Source organism: Pelobates fuscus, chromosome 2 (assembly GCF_036172605.1).
Source record: "Pelobates fuscus isolate aPelFus1 chromosome 2, aPelFus1.pri, whole genome shotgun sequence".
In the NCBI taxonomy this organism is placed as follows: domain Eukaryota; kingdom Metazoa; phylum Chordata; class Amphibia; order Anura; family Pelobatidae; genus Pelobates; species Pelobates fuscus.
This window is the reverse complement of record NC_086318.1, coordinates 166,188,803-166,212,396: the sequence shown is the minus strand read 5'-3', so window position 1 is coordinate 166,212,396 and position 23,594 is coordinate 166,188,803. Positions and strand designations below refer to the sequence as shown.

Sequence of the window (23,594 nt, the reverse complement as noted above, 5' to 3'; positions counted from 1 at the left end):
GGGGTGTACACTGATCAGCCACAACAGAACACCTCTGACAGGTGAAGTGAATAACATTGCTTATATTGATACAATGGCAACTGTCAAGGAGTGGAATGTATTAGGCAGCAAGTGAACAGTCAGTTCTTACATGTCATGTGTTGTAAGCAGGAAGACACAAACTACACCTCACAGAAAAATACATACACTACACCCTCATGACACACAAACACTCTCTACAGCCTCTAGACACATACTACAGACCCTAAACACATGCACTACAGTGCCTAGACACACACACTACAGCCCCTATACACACACTCACACTACAGGCCCTATACACACACTACACCCAGTAGAAACACTCCTGCCATAGACAAATACACACGTGCACTCTCTCTCTCACTAGGACCCTAGACAGACACACACACACACACACACAGAGTCTCTGCAGCCCCTAGACCCGCACACTTTGCTGCCAGTGGAGATACTGCAGTCCCAAGCTGCGCATAGTACACCACAAACAGACTCCTACACGCACAAATTACAACACAAACAGTCCTTCTACTGGGCTGCTCCACCTTTAATTGCCAGGGCTGAATTATTTTCCCAGTCAGGTTCTGAACAATCCTGTTACCTCCTGGTTGTTTAGCTCAGTGGAGCTAAACTAAAGAGGCATCAATAGCTCAGAGCACCTGCCTTGTAAAGTCTTCACATAGAGCTGCATTTGGAATTGTGTGATTGGATAACCACAGAAAGTCTGGGCGGGGTTACAAGGGAGGGGCTTGCAAAGATGAGATATGCAGCTCCTTTTAGCAGTTATTAGATATAAACCTAATGAAACATTAAAGGGGCACTGACTTGCAAATATGTCTTTTTGAGCTGCATTGGGAAGTCTATGGTTTGACAGACACAGAAAGTCTGGGGTGGGGGAGAAGGGGAGGGCTTGCACAGGAATGCAGAGAAGAGAACTGCAGCTTTTCAAAGCTGTTTTTAACCGCTTAAGACCGGAGGGCGTACAATTACGTCCTTTCAAAAGCGGCTCTAAGCGCCGCCGGGCGTAATTGTACGCCCTCCGGTTTTTTGTTACTTACCCGGTTGCCGGCGATCCCCCTGCGGCACGTCCGCCCTCTTCAGCCCCCCTGGGCCATGTGAGAGTGAGGTCCTTGCGAGAATTTTTTGCAGAAAGAACACCAATTAACAGTTAATGAACAGTTAAATACAGTTAAATATCTTATTGGGAACCAACAATTTGCAGTGATTGACAGGATTGTATTTGAGGCCTTAGTCAATAACCCACAGTTACGCCTTCTATGATCCTCAGTATGATAATAATCAGTAAAAGTTCCATAAGAGCTGGAGAGCTACCTGCTCACCAGCATTGGTCTGAATATTTTACCAGGATAGACAACATCAGTCAGAACTGATTCTTAGTTGTATATTAAAGGGTTACTGCAACCACCATGACCACTTCAGTGATTTGAAGTGGTCATGGTCATTGGAGTCAGTATGTGCAGTGTTTCAGTGACGTCAGAAGGAGCCACAGAAGAGCAGCGCCGGGAGATTCACCTGGCACTGGATTTCTGGTAAGTAAAACCTTTTTTGCGTTTTACTTTCAATTGAGAGGGTGGGCATTCTCCACAGTGCCCAACAGGGCATATTGCACCAGAAAGGACCCCCTCTGAAAAGTGTTATAATAACCCTTTAACTAGACATTGAGTTTAATGTTTTCCTTGTCTGTGTTATTCTCTGTCAAACTTAGTGTAGAAGTAATCCCTCCCTGGAGGTGGTGATCCCAGGGGCAGGTGGAGTCAGTTTTAAGGATCAGCATCCATGTGTTTAGTTCTCTTCTCAATGTGAAAGGAAAGGTTTAAGTCATAGATCAGTACTGACGGGGGCTGCCAGGTGTCTGTGTCTTGGTGATCCCGGGTGTGAATCCTCGGTTTTATTATCTGACTGGACCTTTGGAGGTAGCTGTGCTTCTGTTCTCCTAAGATCACAGCTTGAGACCACATCTGAGCTAGGAGGGTAAGACACGTTGACACATCCTTTATGGTCTGTTATTATAGAAAAAGGCTTGCGTTGTCTTTAATTCAGAGCCTTCATATTATTTAACAAAATGTAGCAGGTGGAAATGGCAATGTATTCTAATTATATATTTCAAGAGCATATTTGAAACTTGATAAAAACACATTGAGTTTTGATACAATGTTCAGTTAATGTATTGAGAAAATATAAGCTTTCAATGACCATGTTTACCACTTGTAACATGCAGGGGGGTTATCCACTAAATTGGGATATGTAGAGAAATGAACAGGGAACTGGCTATTTTAGGCCTAAATACTTGGGCTGAAAAAATAACTCAACTAAAAGTATTACTCGTTTAATAATTTTGCTTCCAAATTGCAATTCCCATCACAATTCCCTAAAATAGAAATTCCAATGTATTAATCGTACATTCATCTGGCAAATAACTTTCTATGTGGTGGGACTCATCATTCTACCTGTATAACGTGTAATAAATATGTGATAGTCATCAAAGATGATAACTTTCCCTAGTTCAAAATTATTCAGTCTGTTCTGTGTTAAAAATGTGTTTGTTTGTTTGTAGCATTGATTACTTTAGACCTGAAGTATGTCCTGATGAGTAAATGATTTTAATTGAGAAAATTCCACGCTGATTTTTATACAATGAATCATTGCATTTATCTATACAGGCTTATAAAATACTGTTCTTACTATTTTATTGGCTTCTGTGTAGTTGTAAGTCATCATCCATATATAGGCAGTGAGTATGCCCTTCCAGTGGCACTCTCTACACTTTTATTAATATAAACTGGAATTGTTTAGTTCACAGATAAAATAATTGTAATTAAAATATCTTGCATTAAGTCTGTGACAAGGTACAGACTTACAGTTGATGGAGAACTTTTGTTTCCATTAATTCATTTTAACAAGAAGGACCGAGTTGGGGTTTACTTGTTAAATAAATCATGGTGATTTGAATATAGATTTTCACATTTTCCTGTTTTAATGTTTTGGCATAACATGTGCAATCTTTTTTATCAGTTCCTTTTAATTTTTAGTTTAGTAAATAATCGCCACAAAATTGTCTTGGTTATAATTAATTCTCAGAAATTTTTCTACTTATTTTTTAAGAATACAAATTGTAGCACATGTAACCAAATTGCTGACACACATCAAAATGTTCGAAAAATATTCTTTTATTCCAGGGTGCTTCAAACTGATTTATGACAGGTACTATAAACACTTATTGAACAAAGTAGTGATGCAATCGCCACGGAAACCAACAGGATGTTTTAAATGATGGCTTAACATGTACTACTTAGCCCGACCATTGCATCACTTTACCCCAGAAACACATCCCCTCCATAGGATCATTAACATTTATTTAATCTGTGAGATAAGCAAGATACTGATGCAAAAGCCCGGTTAGTTAGTGACATGGAGGCCAAACGCCTGCTTTGACAATTAAAAGTACAGAGCGGAATGTGACCCAGCTGTGGGGGGTTGAGTTAGGTTCTATCTTTGGATATGTGCTATCTGAGCATTCTGTTTTGCTATTTCTGGACATGACTCTGATCTCCTGTAACAGATGCAGCTCCTGCTTGGCATGTGAGGTAGGGAGGGGAGAAAATTGAGGAAGAGCTGGCTGGGAGGTTGGGCTGGAAAGTTGAGAGCAGCTGATTTCTGATTTTGACATGCATGGATATTGATAGTCTGAGCTCAAGTGGGCCTCAGATACTTCGTAAAATAGGCACTGCTTGGAAAAGAAGACAAAACCGTACAACTCTACATCGTTTCTTTCTAAATTTACAGCTCAAAGGTACTAAGTGTTCTTTTTCTCTATCTGTTTGTTGGTATATTATCAGTTTATGCCAGTTATTCTTCATGATTATCACAATTATATTATTTTTTTAAAATGTAGTACACTGTATTACGTTGGCCATACCAATGGTGTATAATGAATAAATAAACAAGCAAAGTTGCAAATAAATGTAGGCAAGAGACAGGCTCAATCATGGGTGTAGAAAGAGGGACGATAAGGGTCGATATCTAGTCGAAGGAATTAAAGGGGTGAGATAAATCACGTTTTACTGGTTAAGACAAATTAGAAAAACTAAATGTTTTTCAAAGGAGTTATTTAAATTCTCCATTTTGCTTTTTAAACAATTACATTAACTAAACAGCGGAGGGGCCTGGGGTAATGCAGTAAAGGAATGCAGCTAATAGCGGCTATGGCGTTAACGTGTGGCATATATTGTGTTGTCTAAAAAGAGAAGCCAGAAATGCACCTGACGAAAAGCACATTCAAACTAGCAAAGGATGTAAATCCCTGCTTGACAATCCTTGTATACTGCATATGCAATAAAATTGTATTTAATTTTTTTTGGTCATGACCTGAATTATCATTATCATGGCTGCACTTTTCTGCACTTAGGAAAGTCCATCTGTCACCTGGATGCGAAGTTCATCTTCATGTTGGTATTCATTTAATTTATCTATTGTGTTGACAAAATAACCAACAAACTGCTTCTTACACTTTCAAGATGCAATTCATAAAAAAATGGAAGGACAGTGTGTGCCTTTTCCCAATTCTTAATGTGTGAATGCATGCAATGTGATTTGAGATGCTGCAATATCTCAAAAGTGTGCAGTTAATGACATATTTGTTTGATGCCATTTTTGTAGTGTTTAATGCTGTGCCATTGGCATACCAGTAAACACTCAGGGCTTGTTTTGGTCTTTGTTGTTATATAGCACATTAAGCTCTTGTTATTAACAATAGTCACTAAGTACCTGCGTTTTTAATCTTGTAGCATTTTTTAGCAACTGACAGCCAGTAACATCTGTTAAAAAAGTTTTTGACCACTTGAAGAATAGCTGCTTGCTCATAAAGTACAGAAACAAACATTGTCTAATAGCAATAACACATTGCCTGAAGAAAAGGCTCACCGTGAGCGTGCGTACTTCACCCTGTGAGTAACCTTGGCAGGAGATATATTGGACAATATTGGAAACAAGCCTAGAGCAGATACAAAGTTTGTCATCTATGCCAATTCTAGTAATTTGTCTAGATAGTATTTACATTACAATCTCAAAGGGACACTATAGTCACCAGAACAACTACAGCTTAAAGGGATTCTACAGTGTAAGGAATCTTAAGATGTATTAATTACGCTTTAGAGCCCTCTGTTCCTCTTCTTCTTCGTGCCCCCCTCCCACCCCAAGCCGGCAGCTAAAAGGTTAAAAAAAAGGTTTAATCACTTACCCAATTCCAGCGCCGATATGATAAGGGGCTACAGTGCATTAGGCCCTCCCCAAAGGAAGCTTCAGTGCTTTCCTATGGGAATTTTTATTGACCCAAATGTCCTCATGCAGAGCGTGAGGACATCCAAGGTGACCAAAAATCGTTTAGCCACCAGGAAGTGCCTCTAATGTCTCTTTGATTAACCGCCACTCCCACCGCAGTCTTAGTTCTGCAATGTAATTATTGCAGTTTCTCAAAAAACTGCAATGATTTACATTGCAGGACCTAGTCGGACTGGGACACTGCACCCAGACTATTTTAATGAAATGATTTGGTCTAGGTGACTATAGTGTCCCTTTAATGTAGTGGTACTGGTGTCTATAGCCTGTCCCTGCATGCTTTTCAATGTAAACACTGCCTTTTCAGAAAAAAAGTGCTTATGTTGGTGCCTAGTAACACCTCTAGTGGCAGTCACTCAGAGAGCCACTAGAGGTACTTCCTGTGTTAGTGCTGCACAGTGTGCAGCACCTACGTTCAATGTCTCCACACTCTGCATGGAGGCACTGAACAATCCCCAGATTTGATTTAATGCATCTCTATGAGCAGATGCTGATTGGTGCAGCATGCCATTTTGTCACACATGTGCAATAGCTTCCCAATGCTTTCCCACGGGAAAGCATTGAATTGGGGAGATCATCAAGATTGAGGTGGAGCCAGCTGAGGTAAGGGTGAAAACATGATAAAATTCACCTGTTCCCAGTGATCAGAGTTTGGCAGGCAACAAAAACAGCAACACCAGCACTGTAGTGTCAGGAATTCATGTTTGTTTTCCTAATTAAATGATGCATTCACTTAAGTATTTGTGGTTAAAGATACACTCCACATCCTAAATAAAAAAATAAAAAATCATCACTACCTAATAGTTGTTTTAATTATGCATTTTCTGGGGATATATCCAGGGGCGTACCTAGAGAATTTGACACCCGGGGCAGACCATGTGTTTGGTCACACCCCCTTAATAAAAAAAAAAAAACCCGCACACACCCTTAATAAAAAAAACCTGCACCACCCCTTAATTAAAAAAATGTATATATAAACACACACCTGCGTTCAAAAAACAACACTACACATAAATGCATGCTTGCATTCAAACGCAAACACTACATACAAACATACTCCATACAAACACATGCTTACAGTCAAACACACAAATACTGCTCCGTGCTAAATACAATCCTGCAAGCATGGGGAATCGGTAGCATTGTTGAAGTTGCACTACAGATTGGGATCTATCTTTTAGCCATCCTGTGTACATACACAGACCGTCATACAGAGACATACAGTCTGTATGTCTCTGTATGACTGTGTGTATGTATTCAAAAGGAATAAACGCAGGCAACACTCCAATAGTAAGGATGGTATATTTATTGATAGGTGAACCACCCCAAAGAAAGTGCGACGTTTCGGCTCAGCAGAGCTTTATTGCATGAACTGAAACGTCACACTTTCTATGGGGCGGTTCACCTACCAATAAATATACCATCCTTACTATTGGAGTGTTGCCTGCGTTTATTCCTTTTGAAGACTTTACTGGTGGATCCAGCGACGTCCGCCTGACACGGAGCATCCACCACTGTGGATGGCCGGAGCATTTACACGGTATCATTGTGCAGGGTTCTTTGTTTGTCTGTGTATGTATGTCTCTGTATGCCTTGTCTGTATGTCTCTATATGCCTATCTCTATGTTTCTTTATGTCTGTGTCTGTATTTCTGTGTGTGCCTGTGTCTGTATGAATGTATGTCTGTGTTTGTATGACAATGGACCTGTATGTGTAGATTGTATGACTGTGTTTGTTTGATTGTGTGCCTTTTATGACTGTGTGTCTGTATATCTTTGTGACTGTGTGCCTGAATAATTATGTCTGTGTGCTTGTATGGTTGTGTGTCTGTATGTTTGTGTATTTGTACATGTATGTATTTTTGCCTGTATCTATGTCTATGTGGGAGAAAAAGAGAGATAGATAGGGGCTGGGGGGAAGAAAGAGACAGAAAGGGGCTGGCGGGGAAGTAAGAAATACATACGAGGGGTTGTAGGAGACACACTAAAGGGGGGTGTAAGGCACAAAGGGGCCAAAGGGGTAAGACATTCAAGAGAGTGGGTATGCAACACTAATGGGTGTAAGAAATTCAAAAGGGGGCTACGAGACACAGAGGTGAAGATGCATTGTTTATTTTTTGGGGGGCGGGGGGAGGGGGCGTCAAAATGCATCTTCGTCTGTGTAGTCAAAAATCCTAGCACCGGCCCTGCCTACTCCCTATTATGAGTCTCTTAAAATCCCCATTTGTGTGTATCTAAATTTCCTCCAGGCCTTTTTCGTCTCTTACTCCCCCCAACCTGTCAAGACAGACAGCCAGACCCTAACACACAAACCTAGGTTAACGATAAAGTATGAATGCATACCAGTCCTTAAAGTGGCTAGGCTAGCACTTAGAATATAAATCAGAATGTCTGCAAGAAGAGAAGAAAATAAAATGTAAACTGGCCAAGGTCAAGGATAACATGGAAACACGGAAACGAGAAACAAGCCAATGTCAGTATTGGAGAGCAAGTATAGTCAGGCAAGCCAAAGTCAAAACAAAAACACACTCTCTGGTAAACTAAAACCACAAAAGGGCAAGGAACTAAGGACAACCAGGACGGATATATACCGGGTTATGATTGGTTACAGAGAGCCATGATGTCAAAAAGTGCCACATAGACTGATATTATAAAAAGGGACTAACAATAGGGTTCAATATCATATATGCTCTAATGAGGAACTAGAAAGTTAGGGATGAGTGCATCTGCATCAGAACACAGAAGAGACATGATCACACAGCGCCCTGAGAGACAGGTTTCGTGACAAGTCCCTGTGTGTATCTTTTTCTCTTCCGCCCCTTTGTGTGTCTCTTACTTACCCTTGCCCCTTTGTGTGTCTCTTCCCCCAGTCAGTCTGAATTAACCTTATTAAACTACCCTCATTGTCAATCAGACATCCAGTCCTGTTACTTTCTGGTTTGGTTAGCTCAATGAAGCTAAACTCAAGAGACAGCATTTTGTGCAAAGACTTCTCATTGAGCTGCTTTGTCAAGTCTGTGATTGGATAGCCACAGAAAGTCTCTACTGGGTAAGGGAAGGGTTTACAAAGGCTGCAGACAAGAGCTGTCTTTAGAATACCCTCAAGCTGTCTTTAGAATACCCTCAGTGAAAATAATTAAATGCATGCATGTTCGCACCTGGGGCAGCGGCGGAACTATAGCCGATTTAGCGGGTATGGCTGCAGCAGGGCCGGCTGAGAGGGCCAATCAGGTGGCCCATGCAGGTTGAGTCATCTGATGGCAAGTTGTTTTCAGGGCCAGACATTCACTGCGGCCCTGTAACACTATGACAAGGCCTCTGTAATTTTGACAGCATGGGAGGAAGTGACAGCTGTCACTGCCTCCCAGATAACACGGAGCTGTGTGGGAGGGAAGAGAAGGCAGAGATGAGGGGGTGCGGATTGGGAGGGCCTCTGACTCCTAACAGCCTCGGCCAGCTGACTGGATACCAGGGAAGCCACCCCCCTGCACCCAAATGTAGAAAACAGGAGGGTGGCTTAGAATGTCTACATTTTGCATATATGTCTGTATGTATGCCTGTGTATCTATCTGTGTGTTTATATGTGTGCCTGTGTGTATATTTGTATATGTGTATATTTGTATCTAACTATATATCTGTATATTTGTATCTAACTATGTGTCTGTATGTGTGTCAGTGTGTATCTTTATATCTATCTGTATGTCTGTATGTTTGTCAGTGTATCTATCTGGGTCTATATGTGTATCTATGTATATATGTGTATCTGTGTGTCAATGTTTGCCCATGTGTATCTCTGTGTATTTGTGTGTCAGTGTCTGAATCTGTATGTCTGTGCATCTGCATGTTTGTCATTGTGTGTGTCTGTGTATCAGCAGGTGTATCTGTGTATCTGTATGTGGGTTAGGGTGTGTGTTTGTGTATTTTTATGTGTGTTAGTGTGTGTCTGTGTATCTACATGTGTGTCAGCATGTGTGTGTGTCTGTGTATTTGCATGTGTGTTAGTTTGTGAATGTGTATCTGCATGTCTGTACCTGTATATCTGTATGTGTGTTAGTATTTGCATCTGTATGTTTGTTAGAGTGTGTACCTGTCTGTCGTTGTATCTGCATTTATGTCTCTGTGTATTCGGGGGGGGGGGGGGGGGGAGAGAAGGGGTCAATATGTGTATGTGTGTGTAGCATTGTATATGTATATGTGCATACATCTCAGCATTCAAAAAAACATACTCCATACAAAACCATTGAAACCAAACATTCCAACATACAAACACTGCTCAGTGCTAAGTACAACCCTGCAAGGATGGGCAATTGGTAGATCCCCAGCTGGCAAGCTGTAGAACAGACAGGGATCTACCTGTTTGTCTATACTTGCAACAGGCCCTGAAAAAAAATCTTGCACCAGGGCCATTTCTATTTTAGTTCCACCACTGACTGTGCTAAACAAGCATTTTATTTATTTATTTTACATTTTTTTTTGCAGTTGAAGGTCCCTTTAACATTGCTTTTCTGTTGTGAATCTTTGTATGAAAGCTGACTTACCCTGCTATGACATATTAATGGTAATGTAATATGCTAGCTGACAGCTGACGCTGAGATGGATATACTGTACATCTCCTGCTGATGCAGCTATGGGAAAGGTATTAATGTATCTCTCCATAAATAGGAAAATATCCCTTTAAAAGAGTAAAACTTTTAAAGGCATATGATTTAAAGGTCACCTCAATCTTATCTTTCCCCTATTGTTTCCTCTTCTCTTCCTCTTTCAGAATTTTTTCTTCTTTTCTTTATTTCTGATCATTTTCTTTTTAAAACACAAGAAAAAGTAAGGACTACTTTGTCTTATATATTTTTCCAATGCTTGACTATCTTGACAAAGGGTGGAGTTGAAGATGAGCTTCGCAAACTTAACAAAATTAGTGGAGCTTGCCTTGTCAAGATTGTCAAGCATAGGAAAAGAACATAAGACAAAGTAGCCCCTAGAAATTTGGAATTCTGCCCAAAAATGGTGCATCAATAAATGCGGTCTGTGGAGGAGAGGCAGTTCTTCTAGTGGATATGGAAATAGATACCCTTCAGAAGCCATTTCTCTCTTTCCCTGTGTATTTTCCCCAACACCCTGGTATTTCAAAGACCTTTTATTTAAACACATTATTTACTACAGCAAATAAGCACTAATCTCTTCACTTATCTCTCCTGGGATAAAGGAAGGTAATCAAAGTGGAGTGGAAAAAAATATATTAAATAAAATATTGTCGTGGAACCCTTTAATGTTCAAGCTGGTAAATGTTAGAGATTTTACACTCAGCACTTAAAGAATGAGTGTTTACTACTACTTAATACTATTATTTAATGAAAGCTAGCTGTACTAATGGATTTATTATGTAATTCACTAACAGTAGTAATTCAGTCATTAAATCATTAAATGTAGTAAATTAATAATTTATTGTGTAATTCAGTAGCAGCTGTAGGAATTAAATGGGATTTATGTGGTAAACTAAATTAAAGTGAACTATATTAGAGCTGTTCTTATTAGTGACAGGGTTTGTGGTGCAGTGCTCAGATACTGGCTGCCATTTTGACTTTGTTTTGAAATGAAAGTCAAAACTGATCAAGGATTAGAAAAAAAGTAAATCCTTTTTTTTATGGGCATATAGTTTTTTTCCACAAAAGTTTTTATTGGTAGCATTGAAGCAAAGTAATATTGTATGCTACATTTTTAGAAAATTGTGTTTTTAATTTTTTGTGATTATAATAAAGCTCTTTATAAACACTATTTTATTAATTTTACATTTATGAACAGATGTCTATGCTATACATAACCTACATAGCCACTACCTATACCCCTGTGTATTTCGGCAGAGTAGGTGCCTGCCATCTGGGGTAAGCAGGTGTCTACTTTGCATTATTGAATAAGTGCCCACTTCATGGGTACCCTAAGATGGATAGCCGGCCATCTCCTGGGCCCCCTGTGACTGACCCTATTCAGGTGGTGCCCCCCTACTTCTGGCAGGTCTTGCTTGGAACAGCAAAAACCTGTGTGCAAATTCTTAGCATGTGTGCACTCCCTCAAAAAGGTGTGGGTAAGAGAAAGGGGCTTAGGGAGGCTGAAACCTCCTTAGATGAGAGGCATGCCCAGTAATGCAATCTGACCTGATCTCTTTATTGTAAACTTATAAATACTTATTACATGCTTTTCAAAGTTTTTCTTTCATTTTGGTTTAAAAAATAATAGTCAGGTGATGCATATATCTTTAAGACCTGTAAATATATTTACAATTTTCTATGTGCTTTAACAGGATATAATTTAAAGCTAGTCTTTAATATAAACCATTATTCATCTACATGATATCACCAGATATTTGATTAAGATGTAAGATGTAAGGTTTAAAGATAATAATAGTTTGTAAAGTTGTGAATTTGTTTTGTTTATTTTTACAGAACGGTCTTGGCTGTGATTTTCTAATCACATTATAAGCATGGCACCAAAGAAGAAGAGTGTCAAGAAGAACAAGGCTGACATCAATGAAATGACTATCATTGTTGAAGATGGTCCTCTCAGTAAACTCAATGGTATTAGTGGCTTCATTGATGGAGGAAATGGCTTTAGTTACATCTCTACTGAGGTTTCTGACTCTTCCTATGGTACTAACCTAATGGAAGGGCTGAGCAGAATGAGGCAAGATAGTTTCCTTTGCGACCTAACCATTGGCACCAAAACAAAATCTTTTATGACTCACAGAGTAATTATGGCTTCCTGTAGTGAATACTTCTATAATATCTTGAAGAAAGACCCAGCAACACAAAGAGTTGATCTCAATGATTTGTCACCTTTAGGCTTAGCTACAGTCATAACATATGCTTACACTGGAAAGATCACCCTCTCTTTATACACAATAGGCAGCATAATTTCTTCTGCAATTTACCTGCAGATAAATGCGCTTATTAACATGTGTTGTGACTTTCTGATGCAAGAAATTAATGTTGAGAATTGCATGTACGTGGCTAATATTGCAGAAACCTATGGACTTAAAAGTACAAAAGAGTCAGCACAGAAATTCATCAGAGACAATTTTATCGAGTTCTCTGATACAGATCAATTCTCAAAGCTAACCTTCGATCAAATTAATGAACTTTTGATAGATGATGATTTGCAGTTACCCTCTGAAATCGTTGCTTTCCAGATAGCAATGAAGTGGTTAGACTTTGATGAAAAGAGAATAAAATATGCTTCCGGTCTCTTGGGCAATATTCGATTTGGCACCATTTCAGCCCAAGACTTGGTCAACTATGTCCAGTCTGTGCCCAGAATGATGCAAGATACAGAATGCCATAGGCTTTTAGTAGAAGCTATGAACTATCATCTCCTTCCATATCATCAAAACACACTGCAGTCTAGAAGAACAAAGATACGTGGAGGTTCAAGGGTCTTAGTGACTGTTGGAGGTCGTCCAGCTTTAACTGAGAAATCACTCAGCAGGGAAATCATGTACAGAGACCCTGATAGTGGCTGGAAAAGGCTAGCTGAGCTGCCGGCAAAAAGCTTTAATCAGTGCGTAACTGTGATGGATGGATTTCTCTACATTGCTGGTGGTGAAGACCAGAATGATGCAAGGAACCAGGCCAAACATGCTGTCAGCAATTTTTGCAGGTACTGTGTATAGTTGAAAATATGAAAAGTTTATCACAGGCTCAAAAAAAAAAAATCTGTATCATTGCATTGTGAAATATGTTTTACAATAAATATCTGTATGTTGATAACTTTACTTGAGGTTAACTAAATAATTACATATATAGGGATTTAAACAATAATAAGGGGCTTCCATTTCCAAAGTGATATGTCAGTAGGTGAGAGATATAGATACCATTCCTGATAAGGCAGTGGGACTCTTCTTTTGAGACTTAGATGTTGTAGGGAAATAGGACATGTGCATAGGTAGAGGGTATTGTATATGTGGGAACCACTTTACAGCCCCCCCGCCCCCCCCCCCCACCGATCCCTTTACTTCCCGAAATAACCAAACCAGAAACATACTTGGTGAAACTAGGCCACAGCTTTATTTTATTTTATATATATATATATATATATATATATATATATATGTATATATATATATATATATATACACACTGCTCAAAAAGTAAAGGGAACACATAAACAACAATGTAACAATGTAACTCCAAGTCAATCACACGTCTGTGAAATCAAACTGTCCACTTAGGAACAGGGGCGGACTGAGAACCCTCAGGGCCCCCGGGCAAAATAAATCAAGGGCCCCCTTACAGGCCCCACCCATACTCCGCAGCAAGCGCCACCCATGTCCCGCCTCCATGCACCGCCTCCAGCCACACCCTACACAATCTTTAGACACAAGGAACAAAAGTGCAATAATCCCTTCAAGGCCCCAGTAGAGACTACAATTGAGGGCTAATGGGCCATGGAGGGGGGTCTTTCTAGCAGAGGCTATCTCAGTGTCCTTTAGAGAGTGTGTTAGAAAGAATCCCCTCCAGGCCCTATTAGAGACTACAATGGAGTCTAATAGGCTTGGAAGGGGGTCTTTCTAACAGAGGCCATCTCAGTGTCCCTGCTGGAAACAGTTGCCTCCAGGCCCCAGTAGAGACTACAATTGAGGGCTAATGGGCCATGGAGGGGGGGAGCATTCTAGCAGAGGCTATCTCAGTGTCCTTTAGAGAGTGTGTTAGAAAGAATTTCCTCCAGGTCCCATTAGAGACTACAATGGAGTCTAATGGGGCCTGGAGGGGGGTCTCTCCAACACTCTGGTTCCTATTCACAATATAGCAACACAACATAGCTGATACCTAGGCCAAGTTGGCTCCTCTTACCTTAATTACTGTTGCTGGCTGGCAGTCTGTGGGCTTGCTGGAAGGCTGTGGGCTTACTGGCTGCGGCTGGCAGGCTGTGGGCTTGCTGGCAGGCTGTGGGCTTGCTGGCTGCGGCTGGCAGGCTGTGGGCTTGCTGGAAGGCTGTGAGCTTACTGGCTGCGGCTGGCAGGCTGTGGGCTTGCTGGCTACTGCTGGCAGGCTGTGGGCTTGCTGGCTGCGGCTGGCAGGCTGTGGCTTGCTGGCTGTGGCTTGCTTTGCTGGCAGGCTGTGGCTTGCTGGCTGCGGTTGGCAGGCTGTGGGTTTGCTGGCTTTAAGCCTAACTGGTGGCCTGTAGGCTGGCTGGCTGTCTACTGGCCAGCCTGTGGGCTGGCTGGCCTGTGGGTTGGCTGGCTTGCTGGCTACTGGGGCACTCGTAGATTATTTAAAGAAATAATCCATGCACAATAACCACTACTACTCTGTGTAGTCGTTATGGTGCCAGGAGGGCCGGGCCCCCCTCCCAGAGTAAGTAGTCAAACCGTTTAAGAACAGTTTGACAACTTACCTGGGGTCTGCTGGGATATAAGGCTGTAGTAGGGTATAGGAGCAGTGGTGCAATGTGTAAGGGGTGCAGTGTGTGTGAAAGGTTCAGTGTGTGTGAGGGGGTGTAGTGTGTGAATGTGTAGGGTGTGTGGGGCAATGTGTGTACGAGGGGGCTGTGTATGTGTGTGGCAATGTTAGTATGGGGGGCTGTGTGTGTATGGGTGGGCAGTGTATGTGTGTGTGTGTGAGGCAATGTGTGTAAATGTGTATGGTGTGTGTGGGGGCAGTGTGTGTGTATGGGGGGCAGTGTGTGAATGTGTATGGTGTGTGGGGGCAGTGTGTTTATGGGGCTAAAGTTCACTCTCACCACTGCGACCACCAGGAATACCTGGTGGTCACAGTGTTGAGAGTGAACTCTAGCCCGTAGCTCCAGGGCTAGAGTTTACTCTCGCAAGAGCCGTAACGTTGCCGTGGTAACCGCGGCAACGATCTGTGCTCGCGCAAGAAGGACCCAGAGGAGCTGCAGGCTGAGCTCCCGGGTCCTCTCTTCCTCCCTCCCCTGCCGGCTGCCCACACGGTGCCTGCGGACAGGGGAGGGGGCAATTGCCCTCCTCTTACTCCCCCCTCCCCCTCTTCTTACCCCCTTCTTACTCTCCCCCTCTTCTTACTCCCCCCTCCCCCTCTTCTTACTCCCACCTCTTCTTACTCCCCCCTCTTCTTACCCCCTCCCCGCTATTCTTACCCCCCTCCCCCCTCTTCTTACTCCCCCTTCCTCTTTTTACTCCCCCCTCCCCTCTTCTTACCCCCTTTACTCCCCCCTCTCTTCTTACTCTCCCCTCTTCTTACCCCCCTCCCCCCTCTTCTTACTCTCCCCTTCCTCTTTTACTCACCCCTCCCCCTCTTCTTACCCCCTTCTTACTCCCCCCTCCCTTCTTACCCCCTCTCCCTCTTCTTACCCCCTCCCTCTTCTTACCCCCCTCCCTCTTCTTACCCCCCCTCCCTCTTCTTACCCCCTCCCTCTTCTTACCCCCCTCCCTCTTCTTACCCCCCTCCCTCTTCTTACCCCCTCCCTCTTCTTACCCCCCTCCCTCTTCTTACCCCCCCTCCCTCTTCTTACCCCCTCTCTTCTTACCCCCCTCCCTCCTCTTACCCCCCTCCCTCTCTCTTCTTACCCCCTCTCTTCTTACCCCCCTCCCTCTCTCTTTTTACCCCCCTACTCCCCTCTCTCTTTTTACCCCCCTACTCCCCTCTCTCTTTTTACCCCCCTCCCTCTCTCTTTTAACCCCCCCTCTCTCTTTTAACAACCCCCTCTCTCTTTTAACCCCCCTCCCTCTCTCTTTTAACCCCCCTCCCTCTCTCTTTTAACCCCCCTCCCTCTCTCTTTTAACCCATCTCTTTTAACAACCCCCCTCTCTCTTTTAACCCCCCTCCCTTTTAACCCCCCCTCCCTCTCTCTTTTAACCCCCCCCCTCTCTCTTTTAACCCCCCCCTCCCTCTCTCAACCCCCCCTCTCTTTTAACCCCCCCTCTCTCTTTTAACCCCCTCCCTCTCTCTTTTAACCCCCCTCTCTCTTTTAACCCCCCCTCCCTCTCTTTTAACCCCCCTCCCTCTCTCTTTTAACCCCCCCTCCCTCTCTCTTTTAACCCCCCCTCCCTCTCTCTTTTAACCCCCCCTCCCTCTCTCTTTTAACCCCCCCTCCCTCTCTCTTTTAACCCCCCCTCCCTCTCTCTTTTAACCCCCCCTCCCTCTCTCTTTTAACTCCCCCCTCCCTCCCTCTCTCTTTTTAACCCCTCCCCGTAGCGGGGCCGAGCTGCTCTGCGTCCGCGGTGCCGGCCGGATTGATAGGAAGGTGCACACACACTGAGTGTGCACCTTCCTGTCAGTCCGGCCGGGTACAGGAAACAGAAACTCCTGTTCCGCGCGGAACAGAAGTTTCTGTTTCCTGTACCCGGCCGGACTGACAGGAAGGTGCACACTCAGTGTGTGTGCACCTTCCTATCACTCCGGCCGGCACCGCGGACGCAGAGCAGCTCGGCCACGCTACGGGGAAGGGAGGTGAGAAGCTGCAGCCGCCTGAGCGCTCTTAAGAGAGCGCTCAGGCGGCTGCAGCATTTAAAGGGGCGGCCGGGCCCCCTGATGGCGGGCCCCCCTCCCGGCCGGGCCCTCGGACCATGTCCGAAGTGCCCGACCGGTCAGTCCGCCCCTGCTTAGGAAGCAACACTTAGTGACAATCAATTTCACATGCTGTTGTGCAAATGGGATAGACAACAGGTGGAAATTATAGGCAATTAGCAAGACACCCCCAATAAAAGGAGTGGTTCTGCAGGTGGTGACCACAGACCACTTCTCAGTTCCTATGCTTCCTGGCTGATGTTTTGGTCGCTTTTGAATGATGGCGGTGCTTTCACTATAGTGGTAGCATGAGACGGAGTCTACAACCCACACAAGTGGCTCAGGTAGTGCAGCTCATCCAGGATGGTACATCAATGCGAGCTGTGGCAAGAAGGTTTGCTGTGTCTGTCAGCGTAGTGTCCAGAGCATGGAGGCCCTACCAGGAGAAAGGCCAGTACATCAGGAGATGTGGAGGAGGCCGTAGGAGGGAAACAACCCAGCAGCAGGACCGCTTCCTCCGCCTTTGTGCAAGGAGGAACAGGAGAAGCACTGCCAGAGCCCTGCAAAATTACCTCCAGCAGGCCACAAATGTGCATGTGTCTTCTCAAATGGTCAGAAACAGACTCCATGAGGGTGGTATGAGGGCCCGACGTCCACAGGTGGGGGTTGTGCTTACAGCCCAACACCGTGCAGGATGTTTGGCATTTGCCAAAGAACACCATGATTGGCAAATTCGCCACTGGCGCCCTGTGCTCTTCACAGATGAAAGCAGGTTCACACTGAGCACATGTGACGGACGTGACAGAGTCTGGAGATGCCATGGAGAATGTTCTGCTGCCTGCAACATCCTCCAGCATGACCGGTTTGGCAGTGGGTCAGTAATGGTGTGGGGTGGCATTCCTTTGGGGGGCCGGACAGCCCTCCATATGCTCGCCAGAGGTAGCCTGACTGCCTTTAGGTACCGAGATGAGATCCTCAGACCTCTTGTGAGACCATATGCTCACATGTCACTGTTCTGTCTAGGCCTTGCCTGACTCCTCAGGGTCTGACTGGAAGTCTTGTGGGCCAAAGCAAGAATAGTGGGCCAAAGCAAGAATAGATGCAAAGAATGCAGGAATTAATTCAACAGAATTACTACAAGGCATCTATATACTACCAGAAGTTTTAAAGACATATTTGCAAGGCTGCTTAAGTAGAACCCTAGTAACTATAAATATATAAGCCTAAACTATGCAAAAAAAAAAAAAAAAAACAACAGGCAAACACCTAAAACCCTCAAAGACAAACCGGCTTGATAGCAGAGATATAATATGTGCAGTATATAGGATCCTTTGTGGATTTATGAGAAAAAGATAAACTAGGAAAATAGCCTTACATCAAATTAAAAACATGACATTTGATGCTGCAATCTAAAATACAATGAAGACATCAGATACTGGAAACAAATCTAAACATGATGTCAGAGTCATCAGCAGGGGAAAAGATAAGGGTCATAGAGTGACTGAGAGAGCGGGTGGTTTCCAGTTATCTGTAGTGGACTACTGCAGGAGAAAAATAAGACTAGCACTCCAACTTAAATAAAAAAACAGGCTTAAGTAAAATGCAGTTTAAAAATGTGTCCTTAAACTGTACAGGAATGTTTACTTATTTAAGATGCAATGCTAAATATTTTATTGCATTCCACAAGTAATTCACCAATATACATGAATGTAGTTTATTTTAAAGCGACACTGTCACCCGAACTCAGTCAAAAGATATACTAAGAAAAAGTAGGGACTCATTATTATATATATCAATCCCCGAGCTGTCACCAGTGATGGCTGCAGGGAAATTGTCTCTGTCTGTGGAGAACCTCCGGTCTTGTGGGGTCATCCATAGACCTCAATGCTGTACTCTCGTGAATGGGCATAAATACAGCAGTGTGTCGACTCCTGGCACTGGAGAGGAATGGCCAGAAGGCAATACTGGCACTCATGAGGGACAGGTTCAGGTAAGTTAAACTCACCTCTGCCTGCCCCCCAACAACCGGACCCTCAGCAGCGATGTCACACTCGGGAGTCTTTACAAATTATGCAAAGTTCCCAGACTGTGACAGTTTCGCTTTAATACTAGTTTTAAATGAGCACCAACTCCTTTTTTTTCTGGGTTTGATATAAGTATTGAGAGCCTTACTAGCGCAAACTGTGTTTTTATAATATTTAACAAAATATGCATCTAAATGAACAAGCACCCATTCTTTGTTGTCAGTTTTGATTAACATAGAAACATAGAATGTGACGGCATATAAGAACCATTCAGTCCATCTAGTCTGCCCAATTTTCTAAATACTTTCATTAGTCCCTGGCCTTATCTTATAGTTAGGATAGCCTTATGCCTATCCCACGCATGCTTAAACTCCTTTACTGTGTTAACCTCTACCACTTCTGCAGGAAGGCTATTTCATGCATCCACTACCCTCTCAGTAAAGTAATACTTCCAGATATTATTTTTAAACCTTTGCCCCTCTAATTTAAGACTATGTCCTCTTGTTGTGGTAGTTTTTCTTATTTTAAATATAGTCTCCTCCTTTACTGTGTTGATTCCCTTTATGTATTTAAATGTTTCTATCATATCATAGTTACATATCTTGGCACTAAATTATTAGATTTACCTATTAAGTATTTCAACAGAGAAATGAATTTATTTCACAAATTTTGTCCTACTTTCTATTATGTAAAATACAATGGAGATTTTTTTCATAGACCTCAGCTGTGCAGGAAATATTATAAACAGAGTAGTCACTGTGGAAACCAATGGATTTTTCCTTGTTTAGAACTTTCTCACAAGTGCCTCTTTATAAATAAGCATAACAAGTTGAAGGTAAACGTTTCCATCTCTTTGGAAACAAATGACTTCACCAACTTAATGTTTGCTTTGAATGAGAGTTCTTTAATTCCTCATGATTTCTTTGTCTGTTTTTTTTTTGTTTTTTTTTTTAGATATGACCCTCGTTTCAACACATGGCTTCATCTTGCAAATATGAACCAAAAACGTACCCACTTTAGCTTGAATGTATTCAGTGGCCTTCTTTATGCAACTGGAGGTCGCAATTCTGATGGGTGTTTAGCCTCCATTGAGTGTTATGTGCCTTCAACTAACCAGTGGCAAGTAAAAGCTCCACTGGAGGTGGCAAGGTGCTGTCATTCCAGCTCAGTAATTGATGGTAAAATTTTGGTCACAGGTGGATACATAAATAATGCATATTCTCGCTCTGTGTGTATGTACGACCCATCTAATGATAGCTGGCAAGATAAGCAACATCTCAGTACACCCAGAGGATGGCATTGTTCTGTATCACTTGGCGACAGAGTGTATGTGATGGGTGGTAGCCAACTTGGTGGTCGGGGCGAGAGAGTTGACGTACTTCCAGTTGAGTGTTACAACCCTCACACAGGTCAGTGGAGCTATGTAGCCCCTCTTCAGAATGGAGTGAGTACAGCTGGTGCTTCAACACTCAATGGAAAGATATATATTGCAGGAGGCTGGAATGAGGTGGAAAAGAAATACAAGAAATGCATTCAAAGCTATAGTCCTGATCTCAATGAATGGACTGAGGAAGATGAATTGCCGGAGGCTACCGTGGGAGTCTCTTGTTGTACCATTACTATGCCCAATTTTAAAACACGGGAATCCAGAGCAAGCTCAGTGTCTTCAGTACCAGTCAGTATATAAATGACACTGTTCCATGTAGATAGCATTAAATTCTTAGTGCCGTGACATTATGCCACTGTTATAAAAGAAAACAAATCTACTTTTAAGTACCTATTCAATTTTTTTTCCCCGTATATTAAATTGTTATTGCATTATGATGACCTTGTCCTATTGCAGAACACACTACAGGAAAGTTATGACATGGAGAACTGGAGTCTGAATTTTTTCTGATCGACTTTGAGTACTGTCAGTCACTGAGAGAATTACATAATATGTTTGAGTATCAGTTCAGCCATACACTTCTATCATATATACAATAATGGTTTCTTTTGGCCACCGAATATGCTTATCAGGAACATTACAGATCTCACATCTCATTAAAAAAAAAAAAAAGATGTAACTTCCAATCTACTTTGAAAAATGAATCTGTAAAAGATTTAGCTGTATATATATATATATATACATATATATATTAAATTGGACATTGATCTGCCATAGGAAAAAATAAGCCATTACCTCTTTAAACCATCATTCGATAACAGCCTATCTAACACAGTCAGAAATTTTTCCAGTGAGTCATTGTGAAATGGCTTTTTTTCTGGCAATATAGGACAGGGATTTAATTAAGTGAAGACAAATATAGATTTCATAACAATGAAAACTGCCAGGGCAAGCACAATTGAATTTCTTATTTATTATTTCAAATAGTGTTTTAGTCTCTATTTGAAAAATTACTCTATGAAAGAAAAATATTTTCTAATTTATAAATTGTCTGTTTTAATGGACAATTACACAAAACTGACTGCTGGTCTGAAATAGTATTTGTTAAAATTACAAAACAGCCAAGACACTTAAGGATTTGCTTCCCATTTTGCTCGAAGTTTTTAATTTATTATCCTAAATATAGAATATCGCCTTTATATATTTTTGTCATTTTATTATGCTTCATCCATAATATGACAACATATGTGTTATGTAGCAAAAAGCAAAGGAAGGATGATTTTTTGTAGTTTCACTTCATATTTGGTAGGCGATAACTCGTGCAGAGAAAAACATTATTTATGGCTTATGAAATGTAAAGATGGATTGAAAACTAGCAGTAAAATGTGTTTGGTAAAATTGTTTAGCTTGTACCAGGGATCCACAAGAAAGAATACAAAGGATACAATGGAAATATAAGATTAAATAAGGTAAATGCACAGCCATGATGATGTTAGGGTTTTTTATTTTACTAAATTAGGAATTGTGGAAAATGGACAAGGAAGTTGCATATTTTAGGCCTACCTAAACACATCTGAAAAAACAAATCTCTCCACTCTAGTTAGTTCATGCCCTGGGGCCCCCAAATGTAATTAGCCAATACACTTTAGAATGGTATGCCTGATGTCACTGATGCTTTTAGCCAATGAGCTAGCACAGGGTAGCTAATAGAAGTCCCAAAACAGGTTCTTTCAACTGTTTTGGTTGCTGAGGTTGGTTTCAGGTAAGAAGTAAAACAGTTTTATTTGGTTTCATTACTCACTCATTATGGTTTCATTATTCACATTTGTGTGGGTGCCAGGACATTCCTGGCACCAACACCACTGCAATGTATTATATAGTGTATGGTTCTTCGAGTGTTACTTGTAAAGAATCATAGACAAGCATAAATATAGTGATGGCAGATGAACCAACTAGCATGTCCTTGATTCATTGTTCTGCAGTCGAGCAGTTTTAAATACAACCTAGCTTTTTTTTTTAACTCCTCTAGCATATATACGCCTGTGTATCAGTTTCTTCAAACAATTCCTCGCAAGTTACTCTATGTACTGTTTTCAGGTACTGATTTAATACACAGACTGTGCTATTGAGGTTCACTTTTTCTACAGGTAGAGTTACATTGTCTAGACATAACAAAATACAAAATAATATAGATTATACATTTTATTCACTACTATAACTTTAGATGTCTAAATGTACGGAAGTAGATTTTTTTTTTAATTTGTACAGTGGTTTAATATTATTAACATTAGCAAATATGGGGCACCAACTGTGAATGTGCTGTGAAAACATGGCATGGTGTGCAGGTGTGACATAAATCAGTATACATGCAATAAAATAGTACATTGTGATGTAACGGGAGTGCAAATGTGCAAAATGGTGGTGTAAACGAAGTACAAGCCTTCTGTAAATGGACATAAATGTGATCTTAACAGGTTTGTATAGTGTGAATTGACAGTAATATAACATGATTTGGTCCAAACGTATAAACAGTTGCAAATGTGGAGTGAGTTCATAACTTGTGGATTGCTTAAAATGTGATAATAAAGGGAACAAAAATAAAGCTCATTCATTGCTAACATTACCATTTTAGTGCATGCCCATTTCACTTTTACTCATTCAAACAGTAGTCATGTCTCTCTGTTCTCTTTGATAAGTGTGGCCACCATACCCGAGTAACAAATTGAATACTAACTCTTTCTGGTCAGTGTGCCCCAATCATCATGATACCATAGGTTATTGGATTTGCTTAAACACCTTGGTAAAATATTGTATCAATAAGGAAACCAGGATAAAAGTAGATGTAGCAAATGGTGGCATATTAGAGTTCACAACAATTCCCACCCCAGTAAACAAAAAGCGAGACATTTGCTAGAATGTAGAATGCAGTGGAAGTAAATATCAAACACACTTCTTTACATTGAGCTTCTGGGTGATAGGGGCGATTGGTAGGGCCATGGTTTTTAAAAGATCTGCATTTCTGTGCTTACTGAGCATTATTTCCCAAGATTCTCTGATTGTGCACATGTGCTCATAGGCTAAAAGTGGGTAATCATATGATGTTTCAAAATTGCATACCAGTATATACCAAGGATTTGCACACAAATTAAATTAAATCCTTTTTGAAAAGGATAAGGCAAAACAAATAACTTTTAGTCTTAGAATGTGTCCATCTCTCTTAAGTCACTATTAATTTTAAGTCACTCAGTGTAGTCAAATCAAGGAATCTTTGTCAGAAGAATGTACTGTGTTGAAGAACTCAGCAATTTTACATTTATGTTTAGTTATAATTGTGAAATCA

The 23,594-nt window shown here is 41.6% G+C and overlaps 1 protein-coding gene across 2 annotated transcripts; it reads left to right on the top strand.

The window, feature by feature from the left end:
• The first annotated feature begins 1,812 nt into the window (after nucleotides 1–1,812).
• Nucleotides 1,813–23,409, top strand: KLHL31 (kelch like family member 31). 2 transcript variants are annotated; one of them, XM_063442930.1, is made up of 3 exons: nucleotides 1,813–2,007; nucleotides 11,807–13,016; nucleotides 19,822–23,409. In XM_063442930.1, exons 2-3 carry the CDS (start codon nucleotides 11,845–11,847, stop codon nucleotides 20,552–20,554), a joined length of 1,905 nt encoding a protein of 634 aa, XP_063299000.1. In that variant the 5' UTR covers nucleotides 1,813–2,007; nucleotides 11,807–11,844; the 3' UTR covers nucleotides 20,555–23,409. The 2 variants fall into 2 exon arrangements, with proteins under 2 accessions (XP_063299000.1, XP_063299001.1); XM_063442931.1 differs by lacking the exon at nucleotides 1,813–2,007 and adding an exon at nucleotides 3,667–3,826.
• The last annotated feature ends 185 nt before the right edge of the window (nucleotides 23,410–23,594 follow it).

Bases quoted from the DNA above. Each gene is read 5' to 3' on its own strand.
- KLHL31 (XM_063442930.1), top strand. From the start codon at position 11,845: ATGGCACCAAAGAAGAAGAGTGTCAAGAAGAACAAGGCTGACATCAAT. The intron at 13,017-19,821 runs GTACTGTGTATA...TTTTTTTTTTAG, and splicing joins GCTGTCAGCAATTTTTGCAG to ATATGACCCTCGTTTCAACA.